The sequence below is a fragment of the Bufo gargarizans genome, chromosome 3 (assembly GCF_014858855.1).
Source record: "Bufo gargarizans isolate SCDJY-AF-19 chromosome 3, ASM1485885v1, whole genome shotgun sequence".
NCBI classification, from domain to species: domain Eukaryota; kingdom Metazoa; phylum Chordata; class Amphibia; order Anura; family Bufonidae; genus Bufo; species Bufo gargarizans.
Genome location: NC_058082.1, coordinates 18,935,542 through 18,951,566, shown reverse-complemented (window position 1 = coordinate 18,951,566; position 16,025 = coordinate 18,935,542). Strand labels below are relative to the sequence as shown.

At 49.3% G+C, this 16,025-nt stretch overlaps 1 protein-coding gene across 3 annotated transcripts in view; it reads right to left on the bottom strand.

Annotated features, from left to right (window-relative positions):
- LOC122932022 (NACHT, LRR and PYD domains-containing protein 12-like) overlaps nucleotides 1-16,025 on the bottom strand; it is a 279,421-nt gene that overhangs the window by 42,494 nt on the left and 220,902 nt on the right. For all 3 annotated transcript variants that reach the window (XM_044286171.1, XM_044286172.1, XM_044286173.1), the window contains exon 7: nucleotides 5,467-5,637. In XM_044286171.1, coding sequence (XP_044142106.1) covers nucleotides 5,467-5,637 — 171 coding nt within the window. The remainder of the gene's footprint in view (nucleotides 1-5,466; nucleotides 5,638-16,025) is intronic.

Sequence of the window (16,025 nt, the reverse complement as noted above, 5' to 3'; positions counted from 1 at the left end):
CAGTGTCCTCCACAGATCCCTCCCTTCAGTGTCCTCCACAGATATCCCCCCCCACCCAGAGCCGCTTCCTAGCTAATTTATTCACTGCACTTGCCTCTGTGAAATTGAAGAGAAGCGGCGTAATCTCGCACAGACGCACTGGCAGAGGCCAGGAAGACGGTGCATGCGCACTTCGATGCCTCTGCCTGTGCGAGATTACGGCGCTTCTCTTCAATTTCACAGAGGCAAGTGCAGTGAATAAATTAGCTAGGAAGCGGCTCTGGGTGGGGAGATTGCAGGCACAGGCAGCATCGCTCCGGTCACTGCGCGGGCCGCATGACACAGCTTCGGGGGCCGCATTTGGCCCGCAGGCCGTAGGTTGTAATTATACTGTATATGTGTGATGTAACTCTGTTGAGTTCTAATGTCGGCTGAAGGATCATTCGGCCAACAGTTATCTCTCCCGATCCTCCCATACATATGCATTGTTAGCTTGGCCAAGAATGCATAAGTAGCAAATGAGGAGAGGGGAGAACAAAACGATTGGACAGTTGAAATCCAATGTTCCCGATCCTTATTTCTCCCAACATCAGTCATTAGTGGAAAGGCAAGAGGCTGCAGATGGTTGGCCTAACGCATGGAAATTGGCAGGTTCAGCTGATAAAAGATTTAATGTGAATCCAGCCTTACATCACTGGTTTATCCTTTATGATACATATGGAAATCACAATACAAGCACAATCTTTAGATCTGCTTTAAAAATGACATTAGGTGATTGCATAACCAATAAAACCCTAATATAACATTAGTGGTAATATAAGACGTGGCATCTGACTGTAACGCGGAGGCATTTTCAGCATCTGCTTTGTGACCTGGAAGTCGTCGGTAAAATACTGGCTTCACTTAAAGCAGTATGTATTCGATAAAGGTCCTGATAGAGCCTAGGCTGCGTACACCAGATATGTCACTTACCTGCCTCAAGGTGGCAGAACAGACATGGGAATGGGCTGCATCGCATTGTAACATTTCACTATGTAGGAACCGTCAGAGCAGGGTACAAGGATGGAGTATTCTGTCAGTGGAATATATACAGAGGGAAATCCGCTCGCTGGTTTTGTGTACATTAGTGCAGTATATGACATTCTCTCATTGTGCAAATCTGATTGTTAGGATGACTTCAGTGTTACCAGCGTATGGGAATCCACAGTCCCACTAATGCAGATCTGCTTCATGGGCAAAATTATAGGCATCGTTGACTGTTAATTTGGGCATAAGACATGGATACCAGGCTCTCATAGTAGTAAGTAACTGACTATAAAGGGAACTCTAAGGACACCATGGTGTAGTGACAATACATGCTGATCTCTGTGCTCTGTCCCTTATGTGGATTTGTATATTGGTTTTTAGCTTACATGTAGATGTTATACTCTGCAGCTCCGCTCACAGAGTGGCCAACCCACAGGTACGCCCCGTTCCGGCCCCCTCTCCACCGCCAAATTCATCTTCTGCTCGTGCGGCAGTGCGCCCCCGGGCCCGCCTGCTCCAGTCCTGACCTGACTACTCCTTCCTTGACTTCCCCCCAGCCAGGCCCGAGCCGCGGACCGCCCAAGCCCCGCCCACTACAGCCGCGGACCGCCCAAGCCCCGCCCACTACACTGGGCAGGCGGTCGGGCCTGTCTGCGTTAATAAAAAAAAAACAGAATGCGGTCCGGACGCAGTGGCGTAGGGCCCCATAGCCACTGCTATAGTTGCTATAGCGATCCCTATGCCACTGCCGACATGCTAGCCTTACGGATGTGCACCTGTGACTTTGGATGTTATAGTGTATATTTTCTTGTAGAGCTTTATTTAGAAAGATGTGTAAAACGCCGGTCTTAATAAATTGGTGCCTAAGTGCTCACCCAGCGCCGCTGCCTCTTTAAGCACCTGATAGGCAGGGTGTCGGGGGCCCCACCAGTCAGATATTGTTCCTGAGGACAGGCCATCAATATCAAAGTCCCAGAGAAGACATTTACAATGCAGATACTTTTCAGCAGTTCTCTCCTATGACCGGGACCACATCACTGAAAATCAGACTTACCGTATTTGACAATTTATAAGACGCCCTTTTAGTAAGAAAAAAATCTTGCAAAAAGTGTCTTATAAACAGCAGTCAGGGAGATCCAGCACGGCCAGACCCTGACTGCTTCATTAGTGATCAGGCAGAGCGCACATACAGATCTGCCTGATCAGTGAGAGAGCCGGCAGGCAGGAGAACCATCCGTTCAGTGCACGGGAGAGGAAGGACCTACACTGTACTGAAAGGAGATGAAAACTACAGCTTAAGGACCTTTGATGATGTCATCAATAGGAGGAGCCAGAGCAGGAAGACTGTACAGCCGACACTGGTGTAGGGAGATGTGAGTTTTCAGTAAAGATGCTAAGTGTGTATGTGTAGCAGGGCTGTATGTGTGTAACAGAACTGTATATGTGTAGTAGAGCTGTATGCGTGTATAGCAGAGCTGTATGGGTGTAACAGAGCTGTATGTGTGTAACAGAACTGCATGGATGTAGCAGGCCTGTATGTGTGTAACACAACTGTATATGTGTAGTAGAGCAGTATGTGTGTAACAGATCTGTATGTGTGTATGTCAGTGCTGATTGTGTATAGCAGTGTTGTCTGTATAGCAGAGTTGTATGTTTGTATGTCAGTGCTGTGTGTATAGCAGATCTGTGTGTGTGTATGGCAGTGCTGACTGTGTATGCGAGTTCTAAGTGTATATAGCAGTGCTGTGTGTGTATAGCAGAGCTGTATGTGTGTAAAGCAGAGCTGTCTGTGTATGGCAGTGATGTCTGTGTATAGCAGAGCGGTGTGTGTACCAGAACTGTGTGTCGCACACAAATACTTAAAAATACCCCAGCAGGAGAAGCAGCGTGGCCGGACCCCACAGAGCAGTGACAGGAGACACATTTATTTGGAGGTACATTAATGAGGGGACCACATGCACCATCGCTGGTTGTTACACCTGAAGTTCCGGACCTCGACGCCTCCACTTCACTAAACCACATTCCCTTCATAGAGGATCTAGAAAATACGTTTTCTTATTTTCCGTTGTCTAATCCTGGGGCGCGTCTTATAAAGGGAAAATCCAGTATATGACATATAATCCTATATATTGTGTAGATGATAATACCGCCATACTGTGGTCACATGACTCGCTGCTCATGTAATACTAATAGATGGATGTGTCCACCCTCGTGTGAAGGTCTCCAGTTTCTCATTATATCAATGTCAGGAAATGTCAGGAAAACCCTCGGCAGCCGCAGGTCACCTGACAGCCACTAGGTGGCGCACACAGACTCATGTAGCAGGAGATATCCTCTCACTGAGAGCCCTGTCACCTGTCTGAGCCGTATATTATACCTATACTACAATATAAAGTACCGCCACATACTGCACTCGTCATGCCACATCACAGTGCGGCACATCAGAAGCTTTAACCCCTTCAGGACCAGCCTAATAGAGGGAATGATGGGGCACTAATAGTGATACAGATGCAGAGACGCGTTCTCTACTGGAGCCCGATATGTGATGATGTCACGTGTGGTTATAGACGTGGCACAATGTAGGTTGTGATGTGCGGCTTTATACTGTGACACGTGGCAGGCGGACAGCGCGCAGAATGCTGCTGAAGCCTCCAGCTTTACATGCCGATACATACGAGATCACAGGCGGCCACAAACTGCAATCTGCAGCGCCCCCCAGAGGCCGCGGTCACACACAGCTTTTACTGGAGTTTTCTGAGATTTGGTGATTTTTGCAGTAAAGGTCTATGGAAAGTATTAGACAGAAGAGTTTTATTCCTGGAGGTTTTCTAATTATGTGTTTTTTCTGCCTCTTTTCAGCAGCGCGGCGTGCTGGAGATCTGGCGGTTTTACATCTTTCACTATAGAGAAAAAACATTTCACAGACGTCCAGAAAGAAACGCGGCTGAAAACGGACAAAATCTGCTCTGTCACCTGCTGATGTTGCTGCGTTTTTTAGTTTTTTCTACCCTACTTATAAAACATGTAAAACACTTCTGAAGTGCGGCTGAGTTCTGACCCCGTACGGGCGGATTAACACGCCAGTGATCTGTCCGTGTCCTCCGTGGACCGCTCACGTGTCCATAGATTTCCCTGTGTTCCCTCATATACCCTTGTCTGTCCGCACCCCGCGGGTCAGTGCAGGAACGGAGACATACAGAACTCCGTATAGTCGCCATATAAACCGCAGGCGCCATCGCGTTCTGTCTGTTCTCATCCACTGCATAGAAAGTGCATTACAGTTACTGTTACAGTTACAAGGGAAAAACTAAAAAATATATAAAAAAATACAAATTCTAATCTCCCTCTTTCCCATTTTTACATCTAAAAATAAAGAATAATAAATAAACATAATTGGTGTCGCCGCATCCGAAAATGTCCGAACTAGTAAAATGTACAAGTGATTGTCCCGCACAGCGATCGCTGGTTTTTGGTCACTTCACCCCCTGAAAATAATAAGAAAATAAAAAGATCAAAAAGTTATTTGTGACCCAAAATGGCATCAATAAAAACTACAGCTCGCCCGGCAAAAACCAGCCTCCGCCCTGTAGATGGAGATAGAAAGCGGCCATGGGGTCCGGATACGGCCGGAAAGGACATTCAGATTTATCAAAGGTTTTTATTACTGTAAAGATAGTAAAATATAAAAGAAACCATATAAATGTGGTATCGCTGTAATTGTACCGATCCTCAGGACAGGGTCGTCAGGTCAGTTTTGGCACACCGGCAACTCCGTAAAAAAAAAAATATATATTAAAATGGAGGAATTGTAGCCCCAAAAAGAATGTTTTCCGGTGTTTTCGGTACAAGTTCTGGTAAATTAAATGGAGCCATTAAACCTCCATCTTGCGCCTCATGCACACGACCGTAGTCTCAGTCTGCAGCCGATCTGCGGATCTGATGTAGACCCAGTAATCTCATCGGGGCCACAAGACGTGCGGACATTACACCGTGTGCCCCCCACACCCTGAAGTCTGTCCTGTGGTCTCGAAAAACATAAAACGTCCTATTCTTCTCCATTTCGAGGACAGGAATAGAACTTTTCTCTAGACGGAGCGCAAAATACAGCAGCGCATGAAGCCCTCAGACGGCAACGTGAACGGAAAAGTAAGAACGTTATGGTTCTTAGAAGTCGGGAAAAAGGGAAAATCTCAGTGATGTGGAGAGAAGATGATAAATCTGCTGCAGATGACGCTTCTATACAGACTGTGCCGACATCAGGGGCGCAGGTAAGGGGGGCGGTGGGCGCTGACACCACTAGACCTGGGGCATCAGTCAGACATTAGTAGACGTCACATATCAAGGAGCGGTCAGCAGTTTATCTCATAGACATAACAATGGTGCGGAGCATAAAATAGAATAAGCTCCATGTATAACGTGTGCCCCACATGTCTCCGTCCTGTACACATCTCTTATACTCACCGTAATGTCTCTATCCTGCAGGCCGGACTGGACAGAGCCGCCATCAAGTCACCGAAGTGAGGACCAGACAGACGGTTACCAGACAGGTCCAGTATCTTCAGGGACTGGTTATTCCTTATTACAGATGCCAACTGGATGCAGGAAGTGTCTGGTAGATCATTACCGCCCAATCTGTAAGAATAAGAAGATGAGATGTGGGTGAGGCGTCCACAGAGCGTCAGTATAAAGTCTGTAGATTGTGACTGTGGAGAGAAAATGTCCCCGGCTGTTAGTAAAATCCATAAATGTCATCACTAGAAGCCGCCTCTTGTGTGTGGTGGATGTCAGGAATGGCGGCAGCTGTATGATATGTCCATGTCCTAGAAATCCAGAACCCTGAGGAGTGTCCTCACTTTATGGCATGTCATAAATCAGTGATGATGGCAGCACATGAATGTACAATAGTCATAAAGCTGGAGGAACTTGTGTCAGCGTCATCAGCTGCTGAGAGCTCTCCTTCCTCCATCATCTGTGGCCCTCAGTCTGTGGTCTCCATTCTCCTTCCTCCATCTATTGTGGCCCTCAGTCTGTGGCCCCTGTGGCCTCCATTCTCCTTCCTCCACCATCTCTTGTGGCCCCTGTGGCCCTCATTCGCCTTCCTCCACCATCTATTGTGGCCCTCGGTCTCCTTCCTCCACCATCTATTGTGGACCTCAGCCTCCTTCGTCCACCATCTATTGTGGACCTCGGTCTCCTTCCTCCACCATCTATTGTGGCCCTCAGTCTCCTTCCTCCACCATCTATTGTGGCCCTCAGTCTCCTTCCTCCACCATCTATTGTGGCCCTCAGTCTCCTTCCTTCACCATCTATTGTGGCCCCTGTGGCCCCCGTTCTCCTCCTCACATTACTACAGGACACATGTGGCCCTCGCTCAGTCAGTTATTTGGGGGATGGATTATTAGTAGACATTACACTACATTCAGGGTTTCTCTGGATTCTGCTGGTATTGATTATTACTTATTGATAACGAGCAGTAATCGTCTCCATTCTGAGTAAATTACAGCCGGGGTCATCAGTAATAATACCGCCATACAGCTGTAATGTAGCACAGGCAGAGATGAGCGCTCTATGGCGGTAAGGGCTCATGTACATATTACAGCTCTGTATAACCTGGGAGTTGCTCAGACCCATAATCCGCCCCATAGAAGCAGATGTGTCCTTCCTGTCCCTCCAGATGTCTCTCAGGACATATGACACCTCCTCCATGTGGAGGCACAATGCAGGCTCTGATGAGGTCAGTCCGGGAACACTTACCTGTGTGTTATCCGGGGAGGGGGTCACTGCTCCCATTATGTGTTATACAGCGGGGGCAGGTATTACTGATAGCGCTGCTCTTCTCAGACATGAAGGACATTACTGATTGTGTTTTCATTCAAGGGATCATCAGAACCTTTATGTTATCATTACAGTGCAGTACAGTGTATATCGGATGTGTTTGGTATTACAGTGGGTGGGGGAGGGGATGGGCTGATAGACCCGTCCTATTTACCATTTTCTATGCCTGTTTCAGTGGCTCAGTAGCGGTCTTACATTTAGGACTGGCGCTGGATGCCCCGAAGTTAAGGAGAGGCCGGCGCTTATTCATAACTTCGATGGATTTACCGCCAGTTTACGGCTTTATTAATGCTAATAATAGAACCCAGGATTAGGGATTATTCTGGATTACAGTGGTACTATACCTACTATACATGAAAAATAAAAGTTATTTTCGCACATATTTGATCATACGCGTGTCGGGCCCATCTACCGGCGTCAAGGTGGCTTCTGCAGATAGGTACCTAACACTAACAGAACTGCCTCTCCTGGGCCTGACCTAAGCCTGTTAGGGTGAGCTGCCGGCATGCTAGCCTTATGGATGTGCATCTGTGACTTTGGATGTGCTAGGCTAAACTTTCTTGTAGAACTTTATTAAGAAAGACGTGTAAAACGCTGGTCTTAATAAATTGGCGCCTAAGTGCTCACCCAGCGCCGCTGCCTCTTTAAGCACCTGATAGGCAGGGTGTCGGGGGCCCCCACCAATCAGATATTGTCCCTGAGGACAGGCCATCAATATCAAAGTCCCAGAGAAGACATTTACAATGCAGATACTTTTCAGCAGTTCTCTCCTATGACCGGGACCACATCACTGAAAATCAGACTTACCGTATTTTACAATTTATAAGACGCCCTTTTAGTAAGAAAAAAATCTTGCAAAAAGTGTCTTATAAACAGCAGTCAGGGAGATCCAGCACGGCCAGACCCTGACTGCTTCATTAGTGATCAGGCAGAGCGCACATACAGAGCTGCCTGATCAGTGAGAGAGCCGGCAGGCAGGAGAACCATCCGTTCAGTGCACAGGGAGGAAGGTCCTACACTGTACTGAAAGGTTATGGAGACTACAGCTTAAGGACCTTTAATGATGTCATCAATAGGAGGAGCCAGAGCAGGAAGACTGTACAGCTGACACTGGTGTAGGAAGATGTGAGTTTTCAGTAAAGATGCTAAGTGTGTATGTGTAGCAGAGCTGTATGTGTGTAACAGTACTGTATATGTGTAGTAGAGCTGTATGTGTGTATAGCAGAGCTGTGTTTGTAAGGCAGTGCTGTCTGTGTATTACAGTGCTGTCTGTGTATAGCAGAGCTGTGTGTGTGTATTACAGTGCTGTCTGTGTATAGCAGAGCTGTGTGCATATAGCAGAGCTGTATATGTGTATAGCAGAGCTGTCTGTGTATAGCAGAGCTGTGTGTGGACCAGAACTGTGTGTGGACCAGAACTGTGTGTGTCGCACATAAATACTTAAAAATACCCTAACAGGAGAAGCAGCGTGGCCGGACACCACAGAGCAGTGACAGGAGACACATTTATTTGGAGGTACATTAATGAGGGGACCACATGCACCATCGCTGGTTGTTACACCTGAAGTTCCGGACCTCGACGCCTCCACTTCACTAAACCACATTCCCTTCATAGAGGATCTAGAAAATACGTTTTCTTATTTTCCGTTGTCTAAACCTGGGGTGCGTCTTATAAAGGGAAAATCCAGTATATGACATATAATACTATATGTTGTGTAGATGATAATACCGCCATACTGTGGTCACATGACTGTCATGGTCTTACCTTCTTACTGTTCTCCTTCGTTTGACATGTGCTGGCGGCCATCTTGGTTTCTGGGTTTCTTGTAGCCTCCCACCCTGCGGCTTCTCCTTCCCACTGGGAGGAGCTGGATGCCTAGCTCATATATATAGGAGGTCTGTGGCTTCAGTTCCTTGCTTGGTCCTCCTGTGTTCACATGCTTCTAAGACTGCTGCTGCTTCTGGTTCCTGATCCTGGCCTCGTCTGACTACCCCGTTGGTTCCTGATCCTGGCTTCGTCTGACTACCCCGTTGGTTCCTGATCCTTGCTTCGTCTGACTACCCTGCTGGTTCCTGATCCAGGCTTCGTCTGACTACCCTGTTGGTTCCTGATCCTGGCTTCGTCTGACTACCCTTCTGGTTCCTGACCTCTGTCTACGTAGACCCTGCTTCGGTTTAGCCATCCGTTTGGACTTTTGCTTACAGCTTGATTTTCAATAAAGCCTTCTTATTTCCACTTATCTCTTGTTGTACGTCTGGTTCATGGTTCCATGACATTAGGACCATGCCATGAATTTTGACGGTACAGGGCCATCCTCGCTACCTACGCTGGTTGCCAGACTTGATCAGCAGGATCACCTGTTGGGTCGGTTCGCTGTGGCGTTGCAAACCCTGCTTGAACGCACGGCTCATTTCGCTTCCGTTGCCGATGGGTCGGTTGTCGCTCCTGGGCCCGCTCCTACTGCCGCTCCGGTTGTTGCGCCAGAGTCTACCCCGACACCTGTTGCTGCGCCTGCGGTGTCTCGGGGTATGACCGGTTCTGCCCCCCTTCCACAGCGCTTTGGGGGAGAGCCAACTCAGTGCCGAGGTTTCCTTAACCAGGTGGGCATTTATTTCGAGTTGCTGCCACATGCCTTTCCTACTGAGAGATCAAAGGTGGGCTTCTTGATCTCGCTGCTCTCGGACAAGGCCTTGGCCAGCCCTTTATGGGAGAACAACAATCCGGTGGTTGCCGAGTTTTCCGGTTTTGTTGCTTCTCTTCGGAAGGTATTCGATGTGCCGGCTCGTGCTGCCTCTGCTGCGAAGCTCCTTATGTCCATCAGACAGGGTTCACGATCCGTAGCTGAATACGCCATTGAGTTTCGTACCCTGGCAGCAGAGGTGGGCTGGAATAATGAGGCTCTGGTCGCTGCTTTCTCTCATGGTCTCTCGGATGCCTTGAAGGATGAGGTTGCAGCTAAGGACCTACCGGTGGAGCGCGAGTCTCTTATTTCTTTCCTGATTTTGATTGACACCAGACTCAGGGAGAGACCTTCCTTTAAGGAGAGCCTGCGGAGGCCTTCTAACAGATTGGCGCCTACGTTTGCTGTCCCACCCGTGCCTCCCTCTCCTCCCACGCCTCCTGGGGATGACTTGTCTGGGGGTGAACCCATGCAGCTGGGGTTTGCTCGCCTGTCCGAGGGGGAGAGGGTACTCCGGAGACGCGAGGGCCGATGCATGTACTGTGGTCTCGGTGGGCATTTTCGGTTGGCATGTCCGAACCGTCCGGGAAACGCTCGCACCTGAGATCCTGTCGGGGGCAGATCTTGGGTGGAGTCTCCTCGTCCCCGGTTTCCCGTGTTGACAAACCACTGATCACTGTTGTCCTCTCCTGGGTCGGGGGCTCGGTGACGACCCAGGCGTTGGTGGACTCTGGTGCTGGTGGTGTGTTCATTGATAGTGTGTTCGCTGCCGCCAATTCCATTCCTCTGCAGCCTCGAGGTTCCCCACTGGCTCTTGAGGCGATAGACGGCAGACCCCTTCTGCCGCCACACGTGACTCATGAGACCCTTCCAGTGGGGATAGCCATTGGTGCCGTTCACAGAGAGTCGGTCTGTCTCCAGGTGATTTCGTCTCCACACTACTCGGTGGTCTTGGGGTACCCCTGGCTCCAGAAGCATAATCCGACTTTCGATTGGAGATCGGCCGAGATCCTCTCGTGGTCACCGCAGTGTGGGGCTAGTTGCATCCATGGGCCTGTCAAGTTGCTGTGTACTTCCTCGGACTCTCTGTTGCCTCCTGAATACGAAGAGTACCGGGATGTATTCGATAAGGTGCGCGCGGTTGCCCTACCTCCGCACCGCCCATACGATTGTGCCATAGAGTTACAATCTGGTGCCGTTCCTCCTCGTGGCAAAGTCTATCCACTGTCGGTAGCGGAGAATGAGGCCATGGAGGAGTACGTGAGGGAGGCGCTTTCACGCGGACACATTCGCAAATCCTCGTCCCCGGCAGGGGCTGGATTTTTCTTTGTGAAAAAGAAGGGCGGTGAGTTGAGGCCTTGTATCGATTACAGGGGTCTCAATCGCATCACGATCAAGAACGCTTACCCGATACCCTTGATTTCCGAGCTGTTCGATCGCCTCAAAGGGGCCACGGTCTTTACCAAACTCGACCTGAGGGCGGCATATAACCTGGTAAGGATCAAGGCGGGCGATGAGTGGAAGACCGCGTTTAACACCAGGACCGGTCATTATGAATCCTTGGTTATGCCCTTTGGGTTGTGCAATGCGCCCGCAGTCTTCCAGGAATTCATCAACTATGTTTTCCGTGACCTGTTGCAGCAGTGTGTGGTGGTCTATTTGGATGACATCTTGGTATATTCTGAATCCATGGAGGCCCACATTATGGATGTCAGACGAGTGTTGCAACGGTTACGAGAGAACAGGCTGTTCGGTAAGCTTGAGAAATGCGAATTTCACCGATCCCAGGTAACCTTCTTAGGTTACATCATTTCCGCTGAGGGGTTCTCCATGGATCCTGAGAAGGTTTCGGCTGTCTTACAGTGGCCCCAGCCCAGTGGTCTCCGTGCCCTGCAGCGCTTTTTGGGCTTCGCCAATTATTATCGGAAGTTCATCAGGGACTTTTCTATGCTAGCCAAGCCTCTCACGGATCTGACCAGGAAGGGCAGTAATTTCCAGGTCTGGCCGCTCGAGGCCATCCGAGCTTTTGAGGCTCTAAAGTCCGCCTTTGTGTCGGCTCCGATTCTGTCGCATCCCAACCCTGGGTTGCCCTTTGTCCTCGAGGTGGACGCGTCTGAGACGGGAGTAGGCGCCCTTCTGTCTCAGCGTAGAACACCCGAGGGTCCTCTGCTTCCTTGTGGGTTTTACTCCCGGAAACTGTCTTCCGCGGAGTGCAACTATCAGATTGGTGACAGGGAGTTATTGGCCATCGTGCAGGCCCTTAAAGAATGGAGGCACTTGCTCGAGGGTTCGGTGGTTCCGGTTCTCATCCTGACGGACCACAAGAATCTGACCTACCTTTCTGAGGCCAAGAGATTGACACCACGTCAGGCCAGATGGGCTCTGTTCTTGTCACGTTTTAATTACGTGGTCTCCTACCTACCCGGTTCCAAGAACATCAGAGCGGATGCCTTATCACGGCAGTACTCCGAGCTGTCCGGGGAGGAGTCGATTCCGACTTCGGTCATACCTCCGAATCAGATCCTGGCCGCCATTCGCACCAGCCTGACCTCTCCCCTGGGTGAGCAGATTTTGGCGGCTCAATCTGGTGCTCCCTCTGGGAGACCCAACGGCAGGTGTTTTGTGCCTGAGGAGTTGCGCACTCGGTTGTTGCGAACCTACCATAACTCCAAGGCCGCGGGGCATCCTGGAAAGAATCAGCTGTCCTGGGCTGTTTCACGTCTGTTCTGGTGGCCTTCTCTACGTTCCGACATCGCCGCATATGTAGCGGCATGCTCCGTTTGTGCCCAGAGTAAGTCCCCTCGGCACCTTCCGTTGGGCCTTTTGCAACCCATAGCCACCGGGGAGCGCCCATGGTCACACCTGGGGATGGATTTCATTGTGGACCTCCCTGCATCCCGAGGCCATACGGTCATTCTCATGATTGTGGATCGGTTTTCCAAAATGTGCCACTGTGTTCCTCTCAAGAAGTTACCCTCTGCACAAGAGTTGGCCACGATTTTCGCCAGGGAGGTCTTCCGGTTGCACGGTTTGCCCAAGGAGATTGTGTCGGATCGGGGGAGTCAGTTTGTGTCCAGGTTCTGGCGCGCCTTTTGCTCCCAGTTGGGGATTCATCTCTCTTTCTCCTCGGCCTACCACCCTCAGTCCAATGGGGCCGCAGAACGATCCAATCAGGCCTTGGAGCAATTCCTTCGTTGCTATGTCTCCGATCACCAAGACAATTGGGTGGACCTCCTGCCTTGGGCTGAGTTTGCCAGGAACACGGCGGTGAACTCTTCCTCTGGGACGTCTCCCTTCATGGCCAATTATGGGTTCCAACCTGCCGTGTTACCGGAGGTATTCTCTCCCCAGGATATTCCGGCTGTGGAGGATCACCTTTCCGTCCTACGTGCTTCTTGGGTACAGATCCAGAGGTCCCTTGAGGTCTCTGCGCAGCGCCAGAGACTCCAGGCTGATCGCAGACGAGCGCCCGCTCCTTCCTACCAGGTCGGAGACCGTGTATGGTTGTCCACCCGCAACCTCAACCTTCGAGTGCCCACTCCCAAGCTGGCGCCTCGCTTTGTTGGTCCCTTCCGAGTGCTTCGCAGGGTAAACCCGGTAGCCTATGCCCTTGCGCTTCCTCCTGGCATGCGGATCTCCAACGTGTTTCATGTCTCCCTGTTGAAGCCATTGGTGTGTAATCGTTTCACTTCCTCGGTTCCTCGGCCCCGTCCGGTCCAAGTGGGCAATCGTGAGGAATATGAGGTGAGCAATATCCTGGACTCACGCCTGGTCCGCGGTCCGGTTGCAGTTTTTGGTCCATTGGCGTGGTTATGGTCCAGAGGAGCGTTCCTGGGTTCCCTCCGCAGATGTCCATGCTCCTGCTTTGCTCCGAGCCTTCCACGCACGCTTCCCTCAGAAACCGTTCCTTACTCCGCGGAGGAGGGGCCCTTGAGGGGGAGGTACTGTCATGGTCTTACCTTCTTACTGTTCTCCTTCGTTTGACATGTGCTGGCGGCCATCTTGGTTTCTGGGTTTCTTGTAGCCTCCCACCCTGCGGCTTCTCCTTCCCACTGGGAGGAGCTGGATGCCTAGCTCATATATATAGGAGGTCTGTGGCTTCAGTTCCTTGCTTGGTCCTCCTGTGTTCACATGCTTCTAAGACTGCTGCTGCTTCTGGTTCCTGATCCTGGCCTCATCTGACTACCCCGTTGGTTCCTGATCCTGGCTTCGTCTGACTACCCCGTTGGTTCCTGATCCTGGCTTCGTCTGACTACCCTGCTGGTTCCTGATCCAGGCTTCGTCTGACTACCCCGTTGGTTCCTGATCCTGGCTTCGTCTGACTACCCTTCTGGTTCCTGACCTCTGTCTACGTAGACCCTGCTTCGGTTTAGCCATCCGTTTGGACTTTTGCTTACAGCTTGCTTTTCAATAAAGCCTTCTTATTTCCACTTATCTCTTGTTGTACGTCTGGTTCATGGTTCCATGACAATGACTCGCTGCTCATGTAATACTAATAGATGGATGTGTCCACCCTCGTGTTAAGGTCTCCAGTTTCTCTTTATATCAATACAATATCAGGAAATGTCAGGAAAACCCTCGGCAGCCGCAGGTCCCCTGACAACCACTAGGTGGCGCACACAGACTCATGTAGCAGGAGATCATCTCACTGAGAGCCCTGTCACCTGTCTGAGCCGTATATTATACCTGTACTACAATATAAAGTACCGCCACATACTGCACTCGTCATGCCACATCACAGTGTGGCTGTCACGGACGGTGTACAGGAAACAAGGCAAAGCAACATGTATAAACGACTCGCTGGATCCAAAAACTAAGGAACCAAGGGAGACCCCTGCAGAAGACCTGGCACTTTCCCTGGCTGCTCAGCCTATGCAAAGATCCGAATGGTGGAGGTTTGCATATCCACGAACCTTGACTATAAAGCCCTGAGCACCTTACAATAGTGAGGGGACACGACCACCGGCTCCCTACACAAGATACGGAGGGAGTCAGGGTCACCTGGGATCCAGCAAACAGAAAATAACAGATAAAGGTACAACACTTAGCTTAGAAGCAGACAGGAGAACAAGGTCAGCATGCACACACACTCCAGGAAGTAGTATAAGCCGCCCAGAAAAGCCTTCTGGGGAAGAATTTAAAGGGAAGCAATTAGTCCAACACATGACAGCTGAGAGAGGCTAACGAGAGGAGGAGCTGAATACCACAACACAGAAACTCAAGGAGGAGGTTCTGAAAGGCCTCTGTCAGAGCTTCTCAGCTGTCTGGTTGTGACAGTGGCACATCAGATGCTTTAACCCCTTCAGGACCAGCCTAATAGAGGAAATGATGGGGCACTAATAGTGATACAGATGAAGAGAAGCGTTCTCTACTGGAGCCCGATATGTGATGATGTCACGTGTGGTTATAGACGTGTCACAATGTAGGTTGTAATTGTATAGTAGGATGTCGCACTAGAAAAAATAGAAACCAATAGGTGCTCCTGTAAAATTGAGACCACTCACTCAATAAAATGAATATTAGAATTATATGAGATACAGGGCACTCAAGAGACCGTGACCATGTGGTTATAACAAATATAGTTTTATTGATAATCAATCAAATAAGATAAAACAAATGCAATATAGTATGATAGGAAATAAAATACACAGTTGGTACGTGTTTCAATAATAATAATCACTCTATTCATGCTATTCAAAAGTCCGCTGCATATAAATTGTCATCAAGGCGGACCTCGATATTATGACCAGTAAATTAGTTGGTATCGCAGTCACTAAAAGTTCAGTCCAATACTTATGTGTAGTCTTTAAAATAGGTACCTGAGTATGGTTGATATAGACCAGAAATCAAATGTCCCGCTACTGAATTACTTGCAAGTGAAAATGAATTATAGTCGACCAAACCTTGACATATGACCACTCTCCGAAATGTGCCTCTGTTCGTACAGCACTTGTGGGATCAGGAGATTGCAGGTGGCTCTATAAATTGCTATACAAGCCTGTAGACCTCCGCTTTTGAATGGAAATTCCGCAATGGTATAGTGACGGAAAATTTCGTCGGTAAAGGTCCACCTCTGCTCTGTAGGTTGGTCAGTCTTCGGTACTTAGGTCTTTAGGGGGGTGTCGCACCAGGCTATTTGCCCCTTCCTCAGTGGTATGCTTCACCCCTTCCAAAACCCCTCTTTTATACTCAAACTTATGTGATTTCATTGGTCATTGTTTCAACGTCAGGTCCGGTTCGTTAATTGCTCAGGTGTACATCGTTAGTATTAACTCTTTCGCAATGTCTTGCTGGATAAACTAAAACTTGAGCAGGTATTTTATAAAACTCCACAATTACTCATAGTTCTAAGTTTGTATCTGTTGATATATTTATAAATCTTTACATCTCATAAGAAAAGAACAAAAAGAAAAAGAACGCACCCAAGCGCTGTGCGCTAGTGATGCGGCTTTTGTATATTTCTTCCGAATATTAAACAAGGACATATACCAATTTGCATAAACCT